The 27,811-nt window shown below is 51.0% G+C and overlaps 1 protein-coding gene across 3 annotated transcripts; it reads right to left on the bottom strand.

Moving 5' to 3' along the window:
• Positions 1-119: 119 nt before the first annotated feature.
• On the bottom strand, positions 120-27,811 carry CHRDL2 (chordin like 2). 3 transcript variants are annotated; one of them, XM_085216597.1, is made up of 11 exons: positions 27,354-27,811; positions 19,760-19,872; positions 19,092-19,245; positions 17,763-17,905; positions 14,679-14,772; positions 13,197-13,252; positions 11,819-11,987; positions 10,610-10,804; positions 7,725-7,907; positions 3,047-3,139; positions 120-1,415 (listed from the first exon to the last, which is right to left on the bottom strand). In XM_085216597.1, exons 1-11 carry the CDS (start codon positions 27,433-27,435, stop codon positions 1,336-1,338), a joined length of 1,362 nt encoding a protein of 453 aa, XP_085072723.1. In that variant the 5' UTR covers positions 27,436-27,811; the 3' UTR covers positions 120-1,335. The 3 variants fall into 3 exon arrangements, with proteins under 3 accessions (XP_085072723.1, XP_085072722.1, XP_085072721.1); XM_085216596.1 differs by having other exon boundaries at positions 19,152-19,245; positions 27,354-27,768; XM_085216595.1 differs by lacking the exon at positions 27,354-27,811 and adding an exon at positions 25,611-25,796.

Consider the following 27,811-nt stretch of genomic DNA (forward strand, 5'->3'; position numbering starts at 1 on the left):
CAAAGCATCATCCCCAAACCCTGCTATGCCCCAGTGAGAGGGGAACCACAAAAGATTGGGGTACCCTCTGCACCCCTCTTGCCAAAACGGATGCGGAAAGGAGAGCTGGCACTGGAGGGTGAATCAAAAAGGCGCTTTAATCAGATCGATCCGACAGATCCAGATCTCCAAATAAATAGATTTATCAAAACAGAATAAAACAAGAAACTGGGGATAAATACATGTACCCAAACGACCTGAAAATCCCCCAAAGCTATTTCCAGTCTGGGGGAGAGAGGTGCTGCTGCACTCCCTCCTCTCCGTGCTGCAGGAATGGCCCTGTTTGTCCTTTGGGAGATGCTCCTCCTGTGAATACAGCCCAGAAGATAGTATGTAGGATACAGATAAATATAGAGCATAATGACATGCTTCGTTAGTGCAGTGTTTGGAGTCTCAGAGCCAGCGAGTGGCGAGTGCCGGAGGTTACATTCTTGCAGGGGGGACAGAGGGACAGAAAGAGGTGGTACCAGCAATCCAGTGGCACCTCCTCCACCCCCACACCATGAGAAGCAGTTTTGGTGCTGTTGGACCTAAATTTGTGCCACCACCCCATGCCCCTGGCTCCCCTCCATGGTGTCAGCAGGTGGGTCCTCCAAAAACGACATGCAAAGAAGGGAAACGGCTGAAACAGTGCATCAAGGGAGCTGTGGGTGCCCCTGTTCATTGCAGGGGATTTGGACCAGATGGCCTCTAGGGATCCCTTCCAACTCAAACCATTCTATGATCCTATGAATCAGGAGGAAAGACTCAAGATTTTTCAATACTTTTTGGAGGGTATTTGGCCAAAAAAAAAACAAACAAAACAACAACCACTTTTGCAGATCACATGGCCTCCAAGAAAGGAGACAGGGATACGTCTTCTCTCCTTGCAGGTCATCACAATGCTCACAGTGATCCAAAGCACGTTCTCATCCTGCTTGGTCGCTGGCTCCAGTGCTCCCAGAAATGCCTCCTGTCTTCACACTGCACTCCCCCTCTGCCCACCTGGCTCCTTCAGCAGCAGGAGACACGATGGCCTCTTCCAGTCCCCCTGGAGCACTCTGAGGGACATCATGTTGCCGTGGTGGCTTTGGTGTGGACACGGTGGTGGTGGTTGGGTTTGGTTCATCTGCTGGAGCTGCTGCCATTTACACTAGTGTATCTCTTATTGCTGTGCCAGTCTATTGAATAATGCAACTTTTCTTTGTATATATGTGTAGGTGTGTATGTGTGTGTGGGTGTAGATAAATCAATAGCTAGGTTAAAGTTATTTCTTTCTTCTTTCTTTTTTTTTTTTTTTTTTTTCTTTTTCTTTCTTTACAAGTTCTTTGTTTCTTTCTCTGGACTCTCTGTCATCCTCAGCTCTGATGTCTGGGCTTGGAAGATGTTCCAGTGACCTGGGTGAGCAGAGATGGACACTCGTTAGCACTCACCCTCATTTACTGGGATCAAGAAAGCCCATCTGCCCCCTGCATCACACCCACTGCACCTTGGGGGCCACTGCTAGGGCAGCTCATCAGCAGCCCCATGAGCTGGTCCTGGGCTTTGTCATCTCACAACTACAATGGGTCTGAGGCTGAGAGATGCTGAAGGGTTCTGGTGTCTCCCATTGGAACACTAGGGGCTGCAGCCAGAGATGATTGCTACCCCATGACCCTTATCCCATAACCACTGTTCCCTACCCCTCATCCTCTGTCCCCATCCTCTATCATCTATCCTCTATCCTCCATCCTCTATCCACTACTCCTTATCCCTTAACTTCTATCCCTTATCAGCTATCCCTGTTCCCTATCCTCTGCTCCCTGTTCCCTATCATCTTCCTCTTCCCCCACTCCCCTAATCCTTTATCTCTTATCTCCTATCCAACACCCCCATTCCCTATCCCCATGCCCTATTCCTATCCCCTCTCTCCATGCCTTATCTCTTTCCCTATTCCCTTTTTCTTATCCTCAAGTTGGAACTAGACTGTCTTTAAGGTCCCTTCCAACCCAAGCTGTTCTATGACCAACGATCCTCTATTCCTTATCCCTTTCCCCTTTCCTGCATCCCCTGTTCACGCTTGCTTATCCTCATCCTCTATCCTCTTAATCTCACGCTCTTTTCCCCACCCTCCCTTCCTCACCCCATCCTCCATCCCCTATTTCCTTTCCCCTCCTTGCTACAGCTATGTTTCTACGCTCAAGCAGAGCTCCACAAACCTCTCACAATGCAATTAACAGCTCAGTCAATGACATTTCCAGGGTTTCCCTGAGAAAACATCCCTGCAAAGCAAAAGCATCGCCGCAAAAAGAGGCACTGAGCCTCCCCCAACCCCTCCCATAACACATTGCCATGCACCCCAGGGATGCTGGAGGAAGCTCAGCCCCTTCCTGCATCCCTTATAGCTGATTGGCCTCCCCACAGTCCCAGTGAGGGGCAGAGACCCCATTCACTGTGGAGCCCAACCTGAGAGCAGAGACTTGAAAATCCCGCAGCGCTTGGCCACGAGGTGCTGTCTCAAATGGGCTGAAGGTGAAAATCAACCTTGACCTACACCATCACTGGGTAAACTGCTTCATAATGGGCAGCCAATACCCTGACCCATGGATGCTGAACAACACGGGAATGGCCTCGATCCCAGCCTGACCCATTAAACCCTAATCCAGCCCAGGCAAAGAGGCAGCCAAAGGGAAACAGGGCGGCAGTTTCGTTCTGCACAGGCACATGTGCACCAGCATTCCTTCTTTTTTGTAACATTTACGCACATCCAAGAACATTAAGAATGATTTTCAAAGATATTCCAGAGTTTATTTCTTTCAAATCCCTCGCATAATTTCGCTCCCCACCCCGTCACACCAGACGGATCAGATATAAAAACCAAACAGTTTTACGGGCTTTGGAGGGATCTCGCCTTTGCATTTCACAAGAGCACGTCCACTTTTAGAAAGCTGGCTGCCCTTTGCAATCCCATAAAGAGAAAATGTGACCACTGACCAAGAGCACGGGGTGGTGGGACCCAGCAGGAGGGGGGGACAAAGGGGCTCTTTACCTTCATTCGTCCTGGTGATCAGCCTGAAGTTCTGTGCTTCTTGCTTGAATTCCTGCTTGCTGATCTTCTTGGTTTGGATCAAGTGAAATATCCCTGCAGAGAGAAGCATGGGGGCATTGCTGTAGGGCTGTAGGGTTCAGCATGGCTTTGGTGCACGTCTCCACCCCCTCCTGATGCACACAACCCAAGGATTTAGGTTGTGGGGTCCAACAAAACTCATTGAGAGGTTGGGATGCCCAGTGTAGGACCGGGAGAAATCTCTTTTCCAAACTGCACTGGAAGAGCTCTGATCTCCAAGAAATCATCACAGGGACAAAACTGGGATCAATGGGATCCCGGATCCCTCTCCTCTCCACTCGCTTTCCCCATGCCACCCATCCAATGGGGGTCTCTCCCACCCCCTTCTGCCTCCTTTTTATAGACTCATTGAATCATTATGGTTGGTAAAGACTACAATGCCCAGCCCTGGAAGCAGCCAGGATCAAAGTTTTTCCATTCCTTTGCCCCCAGCCCTGTAACTTCTCCAGGACAGGAAACACATGGCCGACCTCAGATGGATATTTCAGCCCGCGCCAGCACTGTCCCATTCAGGGGATGCCTGAGTCAGATGTCTGACATGAGAAAACCACACATTTAGCAACGGAAGTGACCTTTCCGTGGGATTAGGGGTCAGGATATTCATCCCTGTATGGAAGCATGATGAAGGGGGCAGCTATGTGGGGCACATCCTCCCCACACCTCTCCCAGCTCCTTCCCACGTGCCCCGCATTGCACTGATGTCTGATGTCGTTTCTCTCTGTTTGGGTAAGAGACCTTCCTGCTTCCCAGCAGCAGTTACACATACGGTGAGTGTGTAATGGATGGGAACCAGCGTGTGATCCATCTAAATGGGATGTTGTGGAGTGTGGAAAGTTAATACGGGAAGTCTTAATGCATCGGGAGAAATATGAGGCCGGTTGGGCTATTAATAAGCCCTGTAAGTGGGTCGGGAAATGGAGTCCTACCAGTAACAAAAGGAGACGCTGGATGGAGATAATAAAAGTGTTAATGACGCAAGGAAGGCACAAGTGTTCCATAAATCCTTCTCTCTATACTTAGAAAGGAGCAGGAGGATGTACTCACAGCCCTGGGGCTGATGAAGCACTTTCCACCAGTAACCAGGAGGTTGTTTTAAACAAGAGCCACAAGAGATAAACATCGTTTAATCGACTGACCCTGGATGATTTACACTCCAGAGCCCCTGGAGAGCTGGCTGAGATGTGTGGTCTCTGGATGGTCATTTCTGACACACTCCAGGAGCTGGGGAGCCATGGAGGAACATGGATGTCGAGTCAGCACTCGCAAGGGGATGAGAATAGTCTGCTCTTGCTGCCCATGGAATCATAGAATCATTCAGGTTGAGAAAGATCTCTGAATCACCCAGTCCAACCGTCCACCTACCACCAATATTGCCTGCTGACTGTGTCCATGAGTACCTAACCCAGGTCTGCAAGTAATGGAAAAGCCAACACGGATGGAGCTGGTGAAGAATGAGGAATGTGGGTGGCGAAGGCTGGGCAATGCCAGCAGATCACAGAATCATAGAATGGCCCGGGTTGGAAGGGAGCTCAAGGATCACGAAGCTCCAATCCCCACCACAGGCAGGGCCACCAACCTCCACATTTCACAGCAGCCCAGGCTGCCCAGGGCCCCATCCAACCTGGCCTTGAACACCTCCAGGGATGGATGGGGATCCACAGCCTCTCTGGGCAGCTGTTCCAGCACCTCACCACTCTCTCCCTAAAGAACTTCCCCCTGACATCCAACCTCCATCTGCCCTCCCTCAACTTCCAACCATTTCCCCTTGTCCTGCTGTTATCTCCCCTTTCCAAGAGCTGACTCCCCTCCTGTCTGCAGGCTCCCTTTAGGTCCTGCAGGCTGCACTGAGGTCACCCCGCAGCTTCTCTTCTCCATGCTGAACAAGCCCAGCTCCCTCAGCCTGTCTTTGCAGGGAGGTGCTGCAGCCTCTGCTCATCTTTGTGGCTCCTCTGGACCCTCTCCAACAGCTCCCTGTCTTTCTTGTCCTGGGGGCTCCAGACCTGGACACAGTGCTGCAGATGGGGCCTCACAAGAGCAGAGCAGAGGGGGACAATCACCTCCCTGTCGCTGCTGGCCACCCCTCTGCTGATGGAGCCCAGGATCCCATTTGCTTTCCTGCCCAACAGACCTTGGCATTGAGCTTAGGAGGATGAGATGCAGGGAGGTGGTGGCGCTGCCTCTTCTCACCCCTCCTGGTGCTTTATGCACTGCCCCAAGGCAAAAAGCAGATAGATTCCAATATGGAGTGCAAGGAATGAACTAACAGCCAGACCAAAGGACCAGAAATTGCTAATGTCAAGGAAAGACTGATGAGAGGGTGGAGCAGATGGCATGGGCTGGAGCTGATGGCATCTTTGAATGCATCAGGGGAAAGGAGTCTGCTGTCCCCAGACAGCCAACCCAGAGAGAATTCAAGGGCAGGAGTGTGAGCTACAGGGAGGCTGCATGTTGGAAACAGTTCTCCTTAAAGAAAGGGTTTGTGGCTCTGGAAGAAATTATACAGACCATAGATTTACTGTAGCAGGAGATCTCCAAGCACACATAACAAGAGGATACACCCAGATGAGGATGGCTGAAGTTTCCAGAGCCACAGATTTTCAGGATAAAACAGGATCTTTGGGTCATTGTCTAATCACAGCCTAGCAGGGTGAAAGAAGTCCATGGGGCACTGCACCTCCAAGTACAGGAGGCAAAGACAAGCCTCTGAACAATGCTGGTCTCTTTCTGATCTCATCCATTTTGTCCACACTGCCTGCAAAAGTTCCTTCTCCAAAACATCAGAAAGTCACATTTCAAATCTCCTGAGCCCTAAAATTGTGGGGAAGCCCCCACTGTGATTCGTGCAGGGGCATCACCAGAGAGGTGGGTAGAGGTTTGGGCTGGGTGTTGCTGTCGGTTTCCCCTCTGTTTCGGTGCCTCAAAGAGGAAACCATCCCAGCACAGAAATAGAGGAGGCCACGTAGGATGGTAAGCCCATACAAAGGTGGATGGACAGGCTCCAGGCGTGACTTGCAGGCTCTCTGCTCCACACACGCTGCTCTGTTGGTAGAGTGATGGACCATGGAGAGGTGGAATCCATATGTGACTGAGCTCATGCTCTTTCCCAATAGTAACACTTTGCTCTGCCAAGCAAAAGAGCTGTGTTGGCCTCGGGGACAAGGGCCTCCCCTGTCCTTGGCTGGCAGGGCTCGGGAGCTCCGTGCAGACATGAAGCTTTTGGCCTCAGAAGGTGGCAAGAAGGTTTGGGTGGTGACCTCTGCCAAGCAGCAAGGAAAGGAAAAGGGAGGGGGGAGTGGGGGCCCAGACAGTGCAGCTCAGCTGTCCTCCAGCTACAAGGTGCCATTGTGAAGGAGGCTTCGCTGTGCTGGGGGAGGATGGAGAGAGGAGGAACGTGGGGGATGGAGGGGGGTGGGTAGGAACATGGCGACAGCCACAGCTCCATCTCTGGAGGTAATTTCTCTGATTAATACACATGCACCCACCCTAAGTAGCTGGGAAGACCATGGAATCATGGAATTGTTAAGGTTGGGAAAGATCTCTCAGATCATCTTGTCCAACCAGCCAACTATCACCAATATTGCCCACTAGGGCAACAGTCTCAATAAGACTGGGAACAGCCCCAAGAGGGATAAGAGCTCCTTTAGGGAGTGAAGTGAGACACCTATCCAGGAGAGCAGAATATCTGTTTAAAGGAGTCCAGAAGACACCCAGCTCCATGCTCTGAAGGTCGCTGTGTCCACAGGTAGGGCACAACTGACCCGAAGTGCCCAAGGCACAAGTTTTTGCAAGTATGTCTAACAAAGATTTGAGGCTGGAACATTGTTTTGGGCACCCAGGCCCAGAAAAAAACAAGACACAAAGATTCACGAGATCACGCAGCTTGGGTGGTGACCTGGTCCATGAGAGTGTGGCACAGCTAGATGTACACAGAGAGTGCAAAAGATCAATGTCATTTGACAGATTCTGTACTGTGCTTTGCTGGAGTGTGCACCAACCAAACATCCCAAACCACTTTTCCAAAAAGCAGGCTGGGGCAGCTCATCTTCCCTGCATGCAGCACTGCAAGCTTTGTTCCCAGCAGTTGGTGGATCAGGAAAAAGAAAGGGCAAAAGCAAAAATACAAAATGACTACAATACTTTTTTTTTTTTCCTTCAGTTTTCCATGTGTTTAGCTTGAAAGCAGGTGGGTTTTGAGGAACAACCCCACAGCCTCTGCTTTGTTTGCCCACACAGAATCATAGACTCGTTCAGGTTGGAAAAGATCTCTAAGATCATCTTGCCCAACCACCAATACCTAGTTCAACCGTCCAAGATGCTGTGCCACTGGATGGTGTTACAGCTTCTGGCTGGGTACACTGGGATCAAAAGTGGTTTCCAACACCATGCCTGCATGCAAATATAGCAGAAGAGTGCAAAAAGGGAAAACAGAAAAGCCAGCCTGCTGTTAGCAGGTTTCGACTTGGTGGGCATGGTGGTGATGGGTTGATGGTTGGACTTGGTGATCTCAGTTGCCTTTTCCAGCCTTAATGATTCTACGATTGGAAAGCAGCACATGACCAAGCAGATCTCTATTGCTGGCTGACTTTGTTATGGGACTCACCTTTAATCAGCTTCCAGTTATAGATTTCCACCTCTTCCGTGAGCTCCTTCTCAATAGCGACTGTCCTCAGGATCTCCTTGGAGTTCTCGGAGCTTGGTGGCACAAACATGTACACCAGGACGTGGTTGGGGGTCTTGCCACATCTCTCAGTGACGATTTCATCAGTGGGTTTGACTCTGGTTTCTGGGCACAGAGAAGAACAGTTCATTAAATAGGGCAAGAGTAACACGAAGGAGGTGGAGGAGCTTCCTGAAAGGCTGGATGAGAAGGCTCAGACCTGGGGCTGGATCCCAACAGACACAAAGTATGTGCATCAAGGCTGGAAGCAAAGGGAGGTATTGGTAAAAGGGGATGTTGATAAAGAGTGATCTTGACAAAGGGAGATGCTGACAAAAGGAAATGCTGACAAAGGAAGACATTGATAAAGGGTCTGTGGAGTTGCTCACCTCCACAATTTCAACTCCTCTTGGTTTTAGCAGCCCCTATAGCAGCAGTGATGGAGCAGAGTGATTTTCTCCACCTGCATCCCTTCTAACCACCACCTTGGTGCCAACACCATGCAGCAAAGCCCAGCCTTCCCATCTCCCTCCCATCCCAGAGAAGCAACGTCAGTGAGGCAGAGGGATGAGCCCACAGCACGGGAGCCAGCACTGCGGCCGTGCTGCCTGGGCACAGTGCCCATCCCAGCCCCACGGGTGGGCTCAGACCCAAACTCAGCCCCCTCCCCACGCAGAGCTCCTTCACGTTGGTCCAGGCATGCAGCAATGGGGACAACATCCCCAGGACCCTGTATGACTTCTCCAACACCCTTGGGTAAAGAAGAGATGCTCATTTTTTGTTGTTGTTGTTGTTGTTTCTGGAGTAATGAAGAATCCCCCATGGCTTTGGAAGGAGATTTATTGCCTTTGGTTGTGGTCCTTGGAACGCAGAGGAGCTCAGCTGAATTTAGCCTTGTTCTCCCCTGTCGTTTTGGATGCTGGAGCTTTTTACACTACTCGAAAGAAAGTTTGGCTATAAATAGAGACGTGGGGTTTATTTTAGTAGGACGGTTATTTTAGGCCTGATTCTGCCCTCCCCAGGCTTTCTGGGGTGGTCCTGAGCTACTCTTTGCACACACTGGTAGAGGGAGGATGGAAATCTCAATGTAAAGAAGTGCAAAGCAGGGCTTATTCAGCAACAATTGTTCAATTTTGCAGCTCCAGCGTGACCCAAGGGGACAACCAGATGCCACTACCCTCACTCACCCCTGTCACCACGGGATCTGGGTGCAGAACCTCCATCCCTCACATTTCATCTACGCCAGGGCTGCTTTTTGCAACGCTCAAGGCAGCCCCACATCCACAACCAGCAAGGAGCCACGTGCTCTTGTACAACAGGTATTTAATAGCCTCAGAGCTTTACACCAGAGCCACTTGATGGCCAACACATCAAGGAGGAGGAGTAGGGACCCTTCTGGCCACCAGTTCTCCCCGCACCAACGGCAGCTGTTTCCCGACCAATGCATCGCAGCAATTTCCCTTTTGCAAACAGAAAGCAGTCAGCATTTCCCTCCAAGTTACAGTGTTCAGAGGAGCAAGAGGAGGACAGGACCATGGAAACTGCCTGGAAAATGACGACGGCGAAACCGCTGTGCAGTGAAGCAAAGGACAAGCATGTAACTTGGCTGAGCACTGTGTGTGTGTGTGTGTGTGATTGCTATCTATGAGTACTGGAAAGTCACTTTGGCTGGGTCAGAGTGTTTAACTGGAAATAAATGAAGTCTGAAGAGCAGACAAGAGATCCCAGCAGAGAAAGTTGTAGACTTTAAACCAGAGAGAACTGCTATAATGGGAATGCAAGACTGGAAAGGATCTGCTCAGTCATCACATCCCATTCCCACCAGGCACCACGTCATAAATCTTGCTCATAAACATATCAGAAGTCTTATTAAAACAAGCTGGGATTCTGCCCTTTGCTCCCCAGGGGAGGCTGTCCCAGCACCTCCCTGCTTGGCAGGAGAAAACCTTGAAAATCCCAGCTGAGATTGCTGTGCAGTCTATTTGCCCCCATTCTTCAACCTGACAATGTCCCTTGCTTGTTCTCCTGGTGAGACCCCTCCATTAAGGAGTACATCTGAGAAGATGACCCAGCAATTGCCACATCTGCAGGCAGGCTCAGGTATCTTTAGCCTCTCTATGGAAGCAGCGGGTTGTCTATCATCTGAACATCCAATACCAAATGATAACACTAAGGTATAAGCTAGAGAACATTCTCCATTGGAAACAGAGAAGATCTGAAGCTATGCCACATTTTTACCAGGTCTGGCGTTGTGGGTACACAGCTTTTCAAAGGCCAGGAAGCAGCTGAGAGACCCCAGATCCACTGAATATGAAAAGAAGATGTCGCTTCACCACGTCCCAGCCCCAGGACCAGCCTTGCTCCTCCTGGCTCACTCTGATGGCTACATGGCCAACCCTCCCTTTCCAGGGATGGAGACCTCAACTCCAGCTCAACCCAAACCATAGGTTCCACAGCACCTGGAGAGTGTCCTTCTGATTTCAAACTGCCACGCTTTAACCCACTAACTTTTGTTCCAACGCCTCAAGTGAGGGCTGGAGAGCAGACTGGGTCCTCTCCCCTTCCTGCCTATCTGAAGACCATTAGCACGTAGCTCTTCAGACATCTTTCTCCATTCTACATCCACTTAACACATGCAACATTTTGGGATCAGTTTCCTCACCTCAGTTCAGTCCAAGACAGGCTTACATCACTGTGTGCTCTGCAGAACTCAGCTGGCATGAATTCAGTGATGTGAAACCCTATACATCCTTATGCCCAGGGCTTTAAACCAAAGCTTGAGGAAGGAAATGGAGGACAGCTGCAGGAGCAGGTAGGATCTCACATACCTGGACATATTTTACAGCACTTCCCATCTACTTTTTCCGGAGAGTCACATGGATACTCCTTGGGGCATGTGATCTTCTGGCAGTCCTGGACACCATCCCTGCAGGTGCACAGGATGCAGGGCAGGAGCCCATAGAGCCGGAAGACGGGGTGCCACACTTCTCCATGGGAGTAGGTCTTCCCATTGTAAACACAGGCTGGAGGAGAGAGAAAAGCGATGCCAGTAGGAATAAATCCTCCTTCTCTTCATACACCCAAGGCCTGGTGGAGCTCAACAGGTTTCAACATCTCACAAATGAGTGGCTCTGCAGCCTTGAGGAGCATGACCCTACAGCCTTGAGGAGCACAACCCTACAGCCTCGAGGAGCACAGCCCTACAGCCTCGAGGACCGTGGCCCTACACAGTAAGCGTGGTCCTGTGGCATTGAAGATCATGACCCACCAACAACACATCTACCTGCAGAGTGACGTGGGGACATCACAGCCTCCCCAACCAGGAGGTGCCATGGGACATGGGGACCAGGCTGCAGAAGGTGGAGGCTGCTGGGGTCAAGTAGGGGTATGGGGCTGCTGTGGGCAGGAGTTCACCTGTCTCCTGACTTCTATGAGCCCAGGGTCCCTCCAAGGCCTCCACCAGCACCAAGCACAGTGAAGAGTGCCACCTGCTGACTTTTGCATGCAAATTTTTGGAGGTCCCAGAAATTTCCTCCAGGGCTTCATCTCCAAAGACTGGAAAGAGCTTTTGTGGAAGCATGGTACTGGGAGAGTCCCCAAGAGGAGAAGAGACCCCTCTCCTCCCTTTTGGCTCCGTGCAGTTTCCTCCCCATCTTTGCTTTCCAGGAGGAAGCCATGGCACCACCAATGGACCCATCATACCGAAGGCAGTTGCAGGGGGGAACCCCATGTCCCTCTGCAGCAGAAAGACCACAGAAAGACCATGTGAGATCTTTCAACTGAACACCTCCCTTCCCAGGTCCCAGATCTCCAAAACACCCCAAAGTTTGGCCCTCCTCCAGCCCTGAGGCTGAAGATTCATATAGAAAAGGAATTGTGATCCTAGGGTCAGGGCCATCAGGGCTGAGATAGCTGTGTGAGTGAGCGTGTCGGGGGGTCATTGTTGGAAAGCTGCTTTTGAAACAGCTTCTCTGGAGCCCAGAGTCCTGGAGAAGGCAATTTAGGAGACACAGAGACCACCTGGCCCTTCCCCTTACCTTTCTTGTGCTTCTCTTTCAAAACGATCTTCACGGTGGTGCCACCTCCCCCCTTGGGTTTGAAGCTCCGGGGGATGAACTCCAGTGAGGAACTGAGCACGGTGGATGCGGTGGCTCCAGGTGGCTTTCTGTTCATTGCTTCCCCCAAGCACTGGTCTTGTGAGTGCCTCTGGGAACAGTCAGAGAAAACAAGGGGACTCAGACCCAGGTGGTTTGGTTGTTCTCACTCCATGCTGCAAAAAGCCACAGAATGGGAAGGTTCAGAGACTGCGGGGATGAGCAATGAGCAGGAGCCATCTCAGTGCCATTACTGTCTAAGGAGTGATGAGCAGTTAGTCCCAGTGTCCCTCATTGCTGTCCTCTGTAGGCTGCATGTGGGTCACCTTCTCTCACTGGGGCAGCATCAACACAATACCTACACCGAAGGCTGTACCCTCATGGTGTTTGGGCTCCTACACTAGTAGGGAAATGGGCAACTGAGGCCTGGCATCTTTGTGATGGAACCACAAGGATCGGAGAGGTGAGCATGGGCTGTATCCTGCCCTCTCACCTGGCTGGTACCAGGAGCATTGTCAGCTGGCAGGAATAAAATCCCTGGAGCAAAGTGCTGGGACAAGACATGCAGCACAAAGGGTCTCCTTGTGTCTATTTTGGAGGTTTTATAGGTGGCGGAGGTGTGACGCTGGCGTTTCACTCAGCAGTATGGAAAAGGGAAGGGCCAGGAGCTGTAAGTGACCTACTCCCAAAGAGCTGGCATGGGCTGCCCAGCTTTGAAATGTCACCGTGAATGAACTCTGAGCAGCCAGGGAGTCACTTTTTCCTTGCTGGGGCTGCTGATACAAACAGTCTGGGGAAAGCATGCTCATGGCCAGCTCAGTGTTAGAGGGACAAATGGGAGGAGGACACCCTTGAGCTCGGGGGAGGAGTAAAACCCAACATCTGAAGTAAAAGCTCTCGAAGATAGATTTGGACCACCCAACTCCATGGGTAGGGGCCATATATGACTGTCAGTCTCATATGAATTTCTCTGTTCAACTCCTTCAGCCATTTTAACCCACTGGCCAATAAAGAGAAGTACCCAAGTTTTCCAGTTCCCACAGATCTTCTGCTCTTCCAGAACAGCAGAGATGTTCCAGAGGAGAGGACAAGAGTCCTAACAGCTCAGCCTATGCTGAGAGCCCTCACCTAAAGCCAACTCCCAAGCACAACTCAGCAAACCAAGTGTCAGTGGCTCTACTGCCCACAAAGCTGGCTGCCTTCATGCTATGGGTCATTTCTTGTAAAGCTTATAGCCAAGGGCAAATAGCTTTCTTTGAGATGTTTAATGGAGCTTTGTTAGAAGAAACAAACTGAGTTTTAAAATGTAAATGTCACGTACAACACCTCTGTTTAACTGCAGGGGTTCCTCTTCCGCAGACTTCTCATACGAGCCATCTGCAAGGAAAAAACATGGTCCAGTGAAATGCTGCAGAGATGGATGAGGATTTGTTCACTGGGGTCCAGATGACTGAAAGCAGCTCTCTGCAGGGTGCTGAACTGCCTGTGAGCTCTTGGAAGAGCGGAGCATTGCAAATAGGATTCACATCATCCAAAGCAAATGGGAGCATAGCTCGTCTGTGTCACACCCCAAAAATCCACAGCAAATGGGAGCATAGCTCATCTGTGTCACACCCCAAAAACTCTTTTATCCCCACTGACAGCTAACAAGAGTCCAGCTCTGAGAAAGGCAGGACCTTGTGTACTGCTGAGGTTAGGTGGCATAGAAACATCCTAGAGATTAAGTACAAGGTGATGGAGATGGTTTGGCATTAAAAATAAACCCAAAGGCATTTCAAATGAAGTGCTGAGTCAATGACGTGCCTCAAGTGCAAGAGTAGCTCTGGTGGTGCCCGCAGCTCCGTGAATTCTGCTTGTTTGGTGTCCCACAACCAACTCCACCTGGGCCAGGCTCTGGTTTTCCCAATGAGTACAGTGGCTGCAAAGCACTTTAACACGTCTGGCCCTCATGTAGGGCTTTCTGTAGGACCTGAGCTCTTCTAAAAGGATGCTGCCTCAGAGCAAAATATCCACACTCTGTTCAGAGCAATCTCTTTGCTTGTGGTGAGGTCACCAAAGCCTTACAGATGCCACCAAACCTAGCACAGAGTGGCACAAACTGCAGCAGGGGGCAGTTTCAAGGAGGTGCCCACAGATCACTCTGTGACCACGGTCAGGATGTCATAGTGGTCTTCCAGCTTCATATATGTTTCTGGTATTGGGATTAAAGTGTCATTTCAAGCTGGGAATTTAGCAAGGCGTGAATCCACACATTCGCTCTTGAATTGGTCTCATCCAGAGATGTGGATCTGGATTTCTCCTCACTTTCCTAGGTGGGAGTTAGGGAAAACAGCAGCAAATTCAAGAGTGAAACTCAACCAAGGCCATGCTGCACTGAGGTGGAAAAGGACTCTTTTTCAGGCCCCGGTTATTCTGGAAACTTCCGTAGAGAAATAGCAGCATGCACCACTCTTAATACATGGCCAATTAAACTACAACCATCCTAGTGGGCAAGTGGTCTGGAGGATGTTGTCTTCTGTGCAGGTCGCATCCCTTGCATGATGCAGCGGGGGTGGGACAAAGAGCTCGGCCCTGGCCAGTGTATGGGCTGCAGGGGGGTTGGACACAACTAAGTGCTCGAGAGGTAGCATAGGAGAAAAAAAAGGAACTCGTGTCTTTCGTTTCCTGGTGTGACTCAGACATAGCAAGTGGCCTAATTTACAAGACAGACTTCCAAAACCCTGCTGAAGTTCTTTGAAATAGTTCCTGTCAGGTAGTGGCAGTCCTGTGCCCATAGTCCTTGCTCAGGAGCAGCTCCTCTTACCTTTGCAGACCTGGCAGCAGGAGTCTGGCACGGTTAGGGGATTGGAGCACAGCAGCTCTGGGCAGGTCACCAAGCCACAGTAAATCTGGCCTTCCTAAGAGAGAAGAGCAAAAATATATATTGTCATCATTGCCAATGTCCAGACAGAGCTATGAGCACCCGGTGTTGGGGTGCCAACACTTCTGATTGTAGATCCAGCATAAATCATCAGCACCCCAGAATACCATCCTCAAGTATCACTAATCACCCAATGACTGAACGCTGAAAATCTGCTCCCACCGCTCTTCAACCTGCAGGACATGGCGTGGTGGCCCTCTCCTAGCAAGGCTGGATCCCATTGCCAACCCACATGCTCACAAGTGGAGGGGGTGGATAGGGATAGGTAATGCTCTGATCTCAGACATCAGTAGTGCTATCAGAACTGGAACAGCCACCACAGATCTGTAAACTCTGCATAGCGCCAGCTTAGATTGGCACAAGAACCTGTTCCTTAATACAACCCAGGATGAGGACCTGCTGGATAGGGGAATTGCAATGCTGAACTGGAGCTTGCTCCATCTCACAGCTCTGCCCTCTCTCTCATTCAATAACTCCAGAACAGAGTACACAAAGACACTGGACCAAGAGCAATGGATGGATGATCAGATGTGGGCCTTCCTGGCTTGGTGGCTAGTTTGGAAAAACAATGAAAAGCTGAAAACCATGGAGTAAGGCCAGTGTTGATGCTTGTGCACCCCAGTCCTACATTGCTCAATGGAATTGCAACCATTTGCTGCAGGGACGAGTTTTTCTGCTTTGCAGGATTGAAAAAGATATCCAGCAGCCCAGAAGCAGCCAGATCCCACCAGCAAGGCTCTCTTCTCCATGCTGCAGTGTTCTCCAGGGCATCACTAAGCTCTTGGTCAATGGAAAACAAGTTAACCAAGATGTCCCCAGAAAACCAAATCACAGCAGCATCCCTGACCATCCAAAAGCCAAGAGACAGTGCAGGAGACACAGAGAGGAGGCAGGAGGTCTGGTGGATCACATGGAGGTCACAAACCAAAGCCTTCGGGAGCATCCAATGGGGTCCAGACCTACAGGGAGAAGGATCAGGCTATAGAAGCATGCTCTTCCTTCTCCTTCTGACCAGCAGGTCACAGCCAGGGCCTGCCCTGGGTGGGAGAGAACACGTCATATGAAGCAGGGTTTGAGCCAGAGGCTCTGGTCTCAGGATGCTTTTCGAAGCTGTTTCCACCAGCTGTTCACGCAGCTGTTCTAACAGCTGAGATCAGACACAGCCCTGCAAGACCCCATCACTGCAGGGCTCCACGGTCATCCTTTTATTTTCTGCTTTGTATCCAAGGCATTATCCTGCCCAATAAACAGCTGGACTGAGATCCAGTGCCTCCAAGAGCGATAGGCAGGTCTGTGTGTCCCCACATCTGGAGATGGTGGGGTCAGACAGCACATGGGGTCAGACTGAGGGCTCCTTCCCCAGCATTTGTCCCCATCAGAAGGTGGGCTAGCATCCAGCTGGGGTTGGTAAGAGAGGAACAAGCCCTAAAAGCTGTTTAATTTCTAAAAGAATGAACAGAATCACAGAATCACAGAATCACAGAATTGTAGGGGTTGGAAGGGACCTCTAGAGATCATCGAACTATTGCTCTTGCCACCTGGCTCCAAGTTTAGCCAAACACCAAGGGCTAAAAGCAGGTATGCCAGATATCAAAGCTAACCCACCACTCAGCAGTAGCCATCAGGTGCATGCTCTTGGCATGATGGAGTGATGTGGGGTGATTGCTCACTCCTCTTTCTTTCCTGGCCAAGATTAGCCTAATTCTTTGCTGCAAGCAGAACACAGAGAGGTGGAGCTGGTGTCCTCCAGAGCTCTGTGTGACAGCTCGTGAAAGCCATGTCTGTGCCACCCTCTTCTTTTTGATGGCAGTATCCAAGTCCAGCAACACCACTCCTAAGCTCCCTTCCTCAAGAAGGAGGAACCTCCCCACCCATCCACCCAGCTCCAGGCTCGTGCTGCCCCACGCTCTGTACACATTCACCATCACCTCTGGCCAGGCTGCTTTGTGCATCCCAAGAGAAGTTTGTCACTTTTCAATGGGTTTTTGTAGGATTCCAGCCTGTAGGAGAGGCAGAGTGGAGCAAGCCATGTCTCAGGACATTGCTGGAGGGTCAGGGAGGAGGGATTTCTCTCTGATGTGGTAGAGAGGTGGTAGATAGACAACTCTGCAATTAATGCCTCCAGTCTATCTGCCATCATCTCCAGGATGAGCTCCACCACACAGGGCAGGAGCTCTTCCTAGAGGCACAACACCCCAACACCGGTGGTTGGGAGACACTAAATCATATCTGGAGTTCAACTCTGCTCCACTCCAGTCTCTTCATCCCAATAATTCCTGAGGCCTAGCTAGCACCTCATGGCCATGTAACCTTGCAGGTTGCAGATGAGCTCTCCCAGATCCTTTTTGCAACAAACCTCATCTATTTTGCAGCAAATACATGTGCAGAAAGGCTTCTGGCTCTCCTTTTCCAAAGAATCAAGGAATCGTTAAGGTTGGAAAGAGCTCTAAAATCATCAGGTCCAATTGTCAACACATCCCCACTGTACACATTCATAGAATCATAGAACCATTATGGTTGCAAAATACTTCTGAGATCCTCAAGCCCAACCTCCACCTACTCTCAACATAACCACTAACCACTCCGTCAGTGCCACATCTCCATGGCTCTGGAACAGGGACAGAGACCCCACTACCTCCCTGGGCAGCCTGTGCCAATGCATCACCACTCTTTCGGAGAATAAATTTTTCTTAATATCCAACCTGAGATGTCTTGAGACGTCTCAGTGGGGCAGGTGAGATAGCTGAATGCTGTACAGACCACTCTGCATCCTCTGGGACAAAGCTTTGCCCGCTGTGCGCCCTAAGGAACCTTAGCCTAGGACAGGTCCATGGATTTCCATCAACCAAGAGGTGTGACCAGATGTTCAGACTGATTTTCCCAGATTGCTCCTGCAAAGTTTTTTGACACTGCAGGATAATTGCAGACCCCGAGCCCTCCCAACCCAAGGGTTCATCACTGGCTTACAGAGCAGCTGCACTGCACACACTGGTTGGGCTGGCGGCTCGGGAAGAGCTCACTGGTGGTGAACATCTCTCCTTGCTGGTACGTTGTCCCATTGTACTGGCAGGATCTGACAGGTGCCCGGAGACCAGAAGGGGAATTTGGCTCTGGAAGGGAGGAGAAGAGAGCAAAGAAATGAGAGCCAGCCCCCACCAGCTTGGCTGTTCAAGCTGATTCCCCCCAGCCCAACCCCAAAGAACAGGGAGCTTTGACACATCAGTTATTATGAAGAAGTGGTCAGGGCAGTGCACAGCTTGTGAGGACTCAGGTGCCCGAAAGCTTTCGGAGAATGGAATTGCCCTGACTGCAATGAGCTTGCCACAAAGGTTTAACCTGGACAGATGTTGTTCATTTTTAGCTAATTACCCTCGGGAGAAGCTATTTGCATAGAATCATAGAATCATTTGAGTTGGAAGAGACCTTTAAAGGTCATCTGGTCCCATTCCCCGTCAATGAGCAGGGACATGCACAGCTCAGAGCCTGGGGCTTTTCATCTGACTCTGGCTGATGTTAGAGGTCATCACATCCAAGAAAGGAAAAAGATTTTTAAAAACTGTGCAAGATCTTCAAAAAAATTCTTCCTCCTGTAGTCAGCACTTTCTGTAGTCAAATGATTTGCTTCATGTGCTGACTTCAGACTTGTCACTGATCTGTGATCTGATATTTTGCCCCTACAAGGCTCCTTAGGGTGGGGGGGAGCCGGAGAAAGTGGTTTGTTAAAGGGTCCTCTTACAAAAAAGTGACATTTTTGTGCAGGCAAGAGCAATGCCAGCAGCCTGAGCTGCCACTGTTGCCATGACCTCAAGACCAAACCCAGAACCACTGTGCAGCTCCTCGAGCACTCAGGCGATGACAACGAAGCTATGTCCAAAAAACAGCTGTAAGCAAGCCTGTGACTCAGTTTCCCTGCTTCCTTCCTATGAAAACCCAGAAGGGTACAAGGAGCTTTTGTGTCCCTGGCACTGCACAGGCATGGTGGCCACAGGGAGTGATCCACCCTCTAAAATCAAGTCCAATAATCAACCCGTCAGCGCCATGTCCACACCCAAAGTCATAGAACCACAGATTGTTAAGGTTGACAAAGACCTCCAAGACCCCCAAATCACACACACTATGCCCACTGATCACGTCCCTTAGTGCCATATCCCCATAGTTGGAGGTTGAACACCTCCAAGGACAGTGACTCCATCACGTCCCTGGGCAGCATGTGCCAGTGCTTTACCACTCTTTCAGTGAATAACTTTTTCTTTGTATCCAACCAGAACATCCTCTGGTGCAACAAAAGGCCATTACCTCTCGTCCTAAAATTCCCCTTTGCTCCTGTCATTCCCTCCCCATGGGATGGCCCCGTACCGAGACACCGTGGGCAGCACTGCTGGGGGTCCGTGACGGGACTGGCACATTGCAGAGCGGGGCACTGGATCCGATAGCACCTCGTGTTGCCATTCTGGGGAGAGACAAGAGTGATCCTTTCAGCTACACATTTATCCCACAAGGAAAGAAGGAGCTTCCCAAAGTTGCCCCTTTCTTGGAGTTTTTCTAGGGGAAGAGGCTGTTGCATGATAGAGCCCCCTTAGCACGACAGATGGTGCTGGTGGAACTCAGCCAACTGAGGCTTCACAGATTCATAGAATATCCCAAGTTGGAAGGGACCCACAAGGTTCATCGATCCAGCTCCTGGCTTACCATCCTCAGCTCAGGCTCACTGCCAGCTCATGGTTTCCTCTATCATCACCAATGATCACCCATGGTCCCAGTGCAGCCTTGAGCCACCTCCACCCACAGCCCACCAATGCTGCCGAGACAGCTCCCTCACAAGGTCAACCCAACATCTGTGGGGGATATGGGGATTTATCAAAAGTAAATATATATTAATCTAGTGGAAAGCATCTTCTCTTGTCAAATTAGACACCAGAACCAGCTGGTAATGCCCTGGTTATGGCAATGCATGTGGGACATACCTCGGAGCAGCTGCAGCGGATGCAGTACATCAGCCCCTGCGGCTCCAGGTAGGGGTGCCAGCTCTCACCTGGGCTATACTTCTTGCCATTGAAGTCGCAGAACATATCCGGCCCTGAAAGACAATGGGGAGAGACTACATGAGAGAAAGAATGGCTCTCCGGAGAGCTCTCCTTCCTCTGCGATGAGCAGAGCAAGGAGGGATCAGTGGCTTCATGCCATCACCCATGAGTAGCTGACAGTCACACCCCATCCACCCAACCCCAAGGTGAAGACATTCATCAGAACCATTTTTTTTTTAACTGTGAAAGGTTTCTTTATGCTGGGACTCATCCGACCAAATGGCAACTCCACTGTACATGCTGGATTGCATTTGCAGGCGAGGAACAGAATGTGTGTTGTTGAGGCACAAATTAGCACTGTACCTCTAAAACAAGTCAGAATAAACCCACATTTGAAGGCAGGCAGCTGTTTGCAGGTTGACACAATGAGATGGAATTTCCCCCAGGAAAACCAGAAGGGCTGTGAGTGGTGGGGAAGAGAGGAGAGTCTGAGTTTGGAGAGATTTTTAAAATAGAAGAAAGGAAAAGGGAATAAGAAGAAATGAGAAATGAAGAATAGAAAATGGAAAAATGGAAAAAGGGTAAATAAAAATACATTTTGGAGTGGAAAAGACATTTGGGAGTTGAAAAGCATTTTGAAGGAAAACTTCTGGTCTCTGTAAGAAAGATCATTCTCTGAAAGATCCATTGACAAACACATCAGCCCAAGGAGGATGGCGCAGTCTTGCCCAGTCCCACCAGTTAAAGTGCCCTTGGCTTCACTGGGCTTCAGGCATCACTGGTTGGGACGGTGTTGGTTGAACCAATGTCTTCCTTTATGGGCCTGTCCTTGGGAACAGCAAGTTCACCACTGAGACATCTCCACCCATTCCCCATTCTTGCTTGTAGAAAAGCTGTGGCTCTGCACAAAGGATGATTCCAAACATGACACCAACCTTTCCCTGCCAGTCTCTGCATGAGAAATATCCACTTTTTGCCCCAGAGGGTCAGCAAGCCCAAGGGGTCCTTACAAAAAGGACATTTGTGGGAGAAGACAATGCTCAAGCCAGCAATTTTAACACGTCCCAACTTTAAATGGAAATATTTGGGAGATGCTGAAAAACCGCAGGCTGACCAAGTCAAAACTTCACCCCAAAAACCACAATTCACAATTTTTTTATTCCTCTCTGATCCTACCATCAAGAGAAGAACCAGATTCCAGCTTCTGAACTGGAGGCTTCCATCCCAGAAATGATACAGTCCTACCTCTGCCAGGATGGATCTAACGTGCCATGGCACAGGGATGCGAGGTGTTGGACACCATCAGGGCAGGAGATACCCTTGGGAGATCCCTTCTCACCCCAGATTCCAGCAAGTCCCTAGAAAATCCCCTCCAGCTCCAACTCTTTGCTTGCACACCCTCAGGCGGATGAGGACCAGCATGCAGCAGGTCCATATCCCCCCAACAACAACCCAATTCAGCCATCCTTAAGGCCCACATCAGACAGCCCCACCTGGCCCTACAGGACTGAGCCAGACTTATAATGAAAACAGACCCCATAACTTCACTGCAGCCTGGTGGCTGCCCCTGCTATCCCATGACGTGTCCCCAGGACCCAAACAGCTGGAGGAAGCACCAGTGCTTCTATTGTGAATAAGTACATGCCTGACCACGCATGTTATTAGTGCTGTAAGTGCTTACAGCCCCACTAAAACTGGAGGTGATTTAAAAGATTATGTCATTGAGGCGATTTGAGGTAGTGTGGGTGATGACGTTGCTCAGAGGCAGCTGAGATGTTTACACTCCCTGAAGCATTTATAGGCCTTTAAAATCTTACAGAGCCCTAGGGGAGAGGGCAGAGGGGAACGGCTGTTTGCAGGGGCACGGCACCCAGCTCCTGCCACCAGCACTGGAGATGCCACCTCCTCATTGCAAGTTCTCCCAGCAAGCAGGCATCACTTCTAGGAATACACTTTGGTGGGCTGCCACCCCTTCTGCCAGCTCCTGAGCATCCTCAGGATGAGCCCAATGGGTGCTCTGCCACTGCCAACTTCTAGCTCCTCATTGAGTTCATAGAATCATAGACTCATTAAGGTTGGAAAAGACCTCTAAAATAATCACATCCAACCCCAACCCATCCTACAATACCCACTGACCACGTCCCTAAATGTCACATCCCCATGATTCTGGAACACCTCCAGGAAAGGTGATTCCCTTCTCCCTGGGCAGCCTGTGCCAACGTCTCACTGCTCTTATAGAGAAGGATTTTTCCCTAATATCCAACCTGAACCTTACAGCAATGTGAGGCCATTCCCATCATGAGATTCTTCAGGGTAGGGGAGGAAAAGGGAGGGAAGGGGAGGGATGGGGAAAGGAGGGAAGGGGAGGGAAGGGGAGGGGAGGGGAAGGGGAGGGGATGGGGGGAGGGGAAGGGAAGGGAAGGGAAGGGAAGGGAAGGGAAGGGAAGGGAAGGGAAGGGAAGGGAAGGGAAGGGAAGGGAAGGGAAGGGAAGGGAAGGGAAGGGAAGGGAAGGGAAGGGAAGGGAAGGGAAGGGAAGGGAAGGGAAGGGAAGGGAAGGGAAGGGAAGGGAAGGGAAGGGAAGGGAAGGGAAGGGAAGGGAACCAACAACTCATCATCAAAAGGATGAGAAAATGACTTCATTTCTCCCTGCTTGCAGTATCTTCATGAATTATGCTGAGGGTGAAGAAATCAAGTTGCCTGCATGTGACACAGCCCCGCTCGGCTTGCAGGCTCCCATGCCAGTTGGCTGCTTCATCCAAACATTTAATCACTCGCTTTTCACAAGTGGAGACCTGGTTTGGGTCCAGCCCTCGAAAGCAGCCTGATTCATGTCTGCAGAAGGCCTGCTGGTAAAATGAGAGCCGAGTGGCAGCGCCGGGCAGCAGCAGACGCTTGTCGGCATCTCAGCAGCGCTATGCCGCGTAGTTGGCAGGAGGCGTACGCCTATTTGGTTAAAAGCAAGCTGGGATGGATGGAAGGAGGAGGCTTAAAAGCTGGAGGCTCTGGATCATTTTTTCCCATGCCAGGCTAATAATTTCATTTTCAGAGGTTGACGTTTGGATATCTTCCCAATTCGCTGTGAGTGAAAAGCCATTTGTGGCAGTAAATCGCTCCCGTGCCTTTCAGTCTCCTTATTTATTGCATCTACGGCAATAGCACGCTCACAAAAGTCATCTTGTTTTACTTCTCATGTTCCAAGGAGGGCTCTTGAGCTGCAGAGCACTTTCAAGGCTGCAGCATTAGAATCCAAAGCCACCACTTCGCTTTTCTTCCCAAAGGAGGACTCCACGAAGGCGGAGCAAAGGACCAGAGCCCAGCCTGTCCCATGCCACCCCAACACAACCACAATTTGAAACTTGCTCCCCACTCAGAAGTGACCCTGTGTGACCTGAATATGAGGAGCAGAGGTGCAAAGAGGTGAGCTCCCCATTCCCAAGCCCTCCAAGTTCAGCTCCCATTTGACCACTTTCTCTCAAACATAGGAGCCCTCCTTGCAAGATCCTTCTCTTCTGCACACCGTTATGGGTTGTGTGCATCCCTGACCTTCTGCCGTGGCTCCAATTCTTTCTTGGGTGAGCATCATCTGCTTAAATCCAATCACTGACAGCCCCAACAAGGGCCATGGCCCAGCCCAACTCACAGCCAAACCAATCTGGCACAGGCTGTCCCCAAACAGTGCCCAGGCATTTGGCAAAGGCCAGGTAGGCACTGGCCAACACCGCACTGGGGAGCGTGCCAGGAGCATGACTCCGACACCCCTGGTCAACACTTGAGGCTGTGCCCAGGGCTTATTGACTTTAATTATCATTAATTATCTTCAGTTATCATTAATTATCATGAATAGCATCCTGAGCAGCAAGGGCAGCATGTGATGTGAAATGGAAAATTTGACGGGGTGTAAGGCAAGCAAGGGCTGTTGTAAAGAAGAGTGATCACTGGCCAAGACAGGGACAAAAAGGACATAGAAGCAGTCAGCCTGTCCCCCTTTCCCCTTCTCTCTTCCCTTCCCTCTTCCCTTTCTTCTCCCCTCTCCTCCTCTTTGCTTCCCTCCCCTCTGCCTTTGGAGATACAACCTGGAGAATCTCATGATGGGAATGGCAAAGCCTGGGTGGTTAGATTTAAGCACCAGAAGATTTAAGCACCAGATGAGGCTATTGAGGTTCTGAGATGCTGTATGAATCCACTGGAGCAGCATCTTCATAAGGTGGTCCAGAGACACCAGCCTGAGGTGATAAACTCAACAGGATGGAGAAATCCCTTCTCTTCTACCTGCAGTGACCACTGAAAATCCTTCACCCCAAGAAAATCCCACTGCTGGGGAGCAGAGATGTCATCCCACATCCTCATGTCCCAGTAAGAGACTACAAACCAAGGAGAGCCCACAGTACCCCACAGCCTCCCTTAATGGATGCACAAGACCCTTATGTTGGTCATTCCATCCCTGGACATCTCCTGGACTTGTACAAGTTCCCTCAGGACAGCATGTCCATGGGACCTGTCCCTTGAAGCTCTCCCATCCCCTTTGCACTGCCCATGTGAGCCAATTCTCTGCATCCCCTCCACAATGGCCTGGAGGGACATGGATGTCCCCGTGGGTTTCTCAAAGCATTGTGACTTATCCTGCTGCCTCAATGCTCACCCATGGCTGAGCCAAGGGGTGAAGCAGGTGGGAAGGCAGTCTGTTAGCAGGAACCACTGAAAATTATTAAATCTGAACACTACCAGTATCCCACTTTCTGCTGTCAAAACATCCTTTGCTTGTCTATAGCCATGACATTTCCCTGTGGACACAGGGACTGAATCTCAGTGATGCCAAGCCAGATGCATACAACATGCACACGCCTTTACATGCGAGCATGCAAACCCCTGCTCCTAGACTGAGGCAGACATGTGAAGAGAGTCCAATTGGTCACGGGAGTTGTAAAGCTGCTTTTACATCACTGCTTGAATGGCTCTAGCCTTCACATACCCATCCGCAGCATGGGTTCACACTGTAAAGCCCGAACCATGGCTAGAAAGGGACTAAAGTACCCACAAGACCCAAAAGCACAGAAAACTAGGGTAAAACCAGCCCAGTGCCTGTTTCCCTAGCAGAGAGTTTCCCTCTGGATACCAGGGGATCCCATAATGAAAGGTAAATGAGGCTCCACCTACTGCTCCTGCGGCTCAGGGATGAGGGGCATTAGATACCCCAGAAAGGACACTACTGAGACATCCTGCATCTTCCAGCAAAGACACAATGCTGTGCTTCATGCTCCAATCCCAGCCTGGGATTTCCCCGACCCCAAAACCCACGTTGCTCCCCCAGTTCTGTCCCACATCCCAGCAACACTCTTGGCTTTTTCAGAGATCAGGCACCTGCAACCAGCACCATGCCAGGCACGGGGGGTGTTTATGCAAACCAGTTTTCAAGTTTTAAGAGCAGCCATAAATAAAGTGTAAAAAGCACTGTCTGGTGTAGAAAGTGCAGGCGCTCCCTTGACAGCCTGGTATTTATGAAGGGTTTAGAATGCAGCAAAGGGGTTGGGTAAAGCACACTGGGCCCTTGACATGTTGCACCTGAACTGCTCTGCTCATGTCCAGATCAATTCCCACGCGTTCGCCTTACTCAGCTCTGGGCTGGGCATTTATTCTTGGAATTCTGGGAGATGGGGAATCCCCACAGCTCCACAAATGCAGCCTCACAGCTCAACCCTGAGCCTCAGAAGCAGTGGATGGAGCCCCATTTACCTCCACTCCTCCCCAAAGGGGTGCTTCCATCGGGGTGCGCAGCCCTCACCTCTCCCTTACCGTGGCAGCCAGCAGGATTTGTGCTTTTTGTCCTGGTTCTTCCCATCCTGGAGCACACGGACCCACACAGCACAGGAGTTTAAAGCAGGACAGGCAGAGCCCCTTCCTCCAGAAGCCACATTATAAACCAACGGAACAATAACTCACGAGCTCCTGGGGAAAAGCCCTGCTCTCTCCAGAGATGCTGCTGTTTAAATCCTCCAGCCAACACGCCGTTGCGTTAAGCTCTTATGCTGGATTGCTCACAGAGGACGGGCTGCAGCATTCAGCCCAGTAACCTGTGCCTCCAATATTTTTCCAGTTGAGAGTGTAAATCCCCTAAAATAGCCTGTTTCTATGGGTAAATTCTTCTTTTCTGACTTGCCATTGAAGCCTGAGCGTTTCTGCTTCTCACCTATTTTTAGCCAAGACACACTGTAGGTCTCTTGTCTGATGAGCCTGCTTGGAGCTAATTTATTCCTGCATTCATTTGTCCTAAGGTCTTGGCCTCGAGCAAAATGTGGGGCAGTGAGTGGCAGAGTGAATGGTGTCACCAAACCCCCTGTCCTTAGCTGTGTGGCATCTGGAACCCTTTGCACCATACTATGCAGTGGGCTCCAATCCTGTCCCCAAAACACACCTGGATCCTCTTGGGATCGAGGACCATGCCCAGGTCTTTTTGCTCACACTGTCTCAAATCATTGAGATGTGCCCAATTTAGGGGCTCTGCCGCCACCACTGGGTACCTCCACCTCACTCAGCAATGATGTCACCTTCTGGGGATGTCTCCATCCCTCTCCTAATGTGGGCACCACAGTTAACACAGCAGAGCATCAGACCCACATCCATGTGCAATATCAGATGCTGTGGGCTGAGCTCAGTGCTGTCAATAAGCCCAGGGAAGGGAAAAGAGCCAAACTCACCTGGATTTTGCTCTCCAGGGCTGCACACAGCACTGGGGAGCAGAGATTGGAAATCTCAGTATGTTCTGCCACAGACTCCTTATGCACATCCTGATCCACCCTCCTGCCTCCCCCCAGCCCTCCCAACCCCTGGAACAAGCAACCCAGCGCTCATGTTTTTTGGGTTTGTGCTCCAGGAGGAGGATTCTTTGCTGGGAGCCTAACACAGCTCTGGCACCAGGCAAGTGATAAATCACCCCAGTGCAACCACCAGCCCAGTGGGATTTCAGTAGACTAAAGGGGAGAATAAACATAGGGTCATGATGGGTCCTAATCATGCAGTCCCAGTGCCTCCCCCGAGCCAAACACAGCTCCTGGGTACCTTCAAGCTGCTGAGCAGACCTAAGCACGTGCAGAACTTCCCTTCCCCATCCCACTCTGGGAGCAGGAGCAGGAGGGAGCAAGGGATGGGTGAGGAGAAAAGTCCTCAGCTTTGCTTTGGGGGGAGTCATTTCCCCCAGTCTGCTCATTCCTCCTCCCATTCTCAGATGAACCCAAGTGGGATGGGACCTGTGCAGGCACAGGGCAGCAGTTCAGCTCCCTTTCCTATGCAATATCAAGCCCAAGGGAAGGGACCCTGAACTTACAGTCTATCCCCAAAAAGAGCTGGGGCCGGCAGCAGGTGGAGGGGCCACGGCCACATCCCCTCCACCGGGTTAGGGAACCCAGCCTGGGCCATCCTGCCCACCTCCCACGTTCCCAGCCCCGCCCTCAAAGCCCTCCGCTCCTTCTCGGGGCGCAGACCCCCACAGATGGGGAAACTGAGACGCGGAGGGGAGCAGGGGCTCAGCCCCCTACTTACGAGCCCGTGCTCGGCTCTCGGAGGCGAAGAGCAGCAGCAGACACCGGAGGAGGAAAGCGAGGGGACCCGCACCGGGGAGCATCTCAGCCCGGCGGTCGGTGCCCGGGGAGCTTCGGTCCCTGTTCTCGGTGGGTGCTGTGGTGTCACAGCCCGGCTGCTGCGGTGTGGCTAACCGATGTCCCGGTGCTGCTCCCGGTGCCGGTGCTCGGGGCTGTCCCGGTGTCAATGCTGGGGATACCCAGAGGGAGAGGTGATGCCCGGAGCACGGCGATGTCTCGGTGTCGGTGACCGAAGGGTCTCGGTGGTGCCGGTATTTTGGGGGTCCCGGTGCCGGTGCCCGATGGTGCCGATGCCCGTGGAGGTCCCGGTGGTGCCGGTGCCCGTCGGGGTTCGCCTCGCTCCGATCAAAGGCGCCTCCTTTAGGGAGAGCGAAGAGTTTGTTTGTTGGTATTAAAGGC

This window comes from Meleagris gallopavo, chromosome 1, assembly GCF_905368555.1.
Source record: "Meleagris gallopavo chromosome 1, MGAL_WU_HG_1.1, whole genome shotgun sequence".
Classification (NCBI taxonomy): Eukaryota; Metazoa; Chordata; class Aves; order Galliformes; family Phasianidae; genus Meleagris; species Meleagris gallopavo.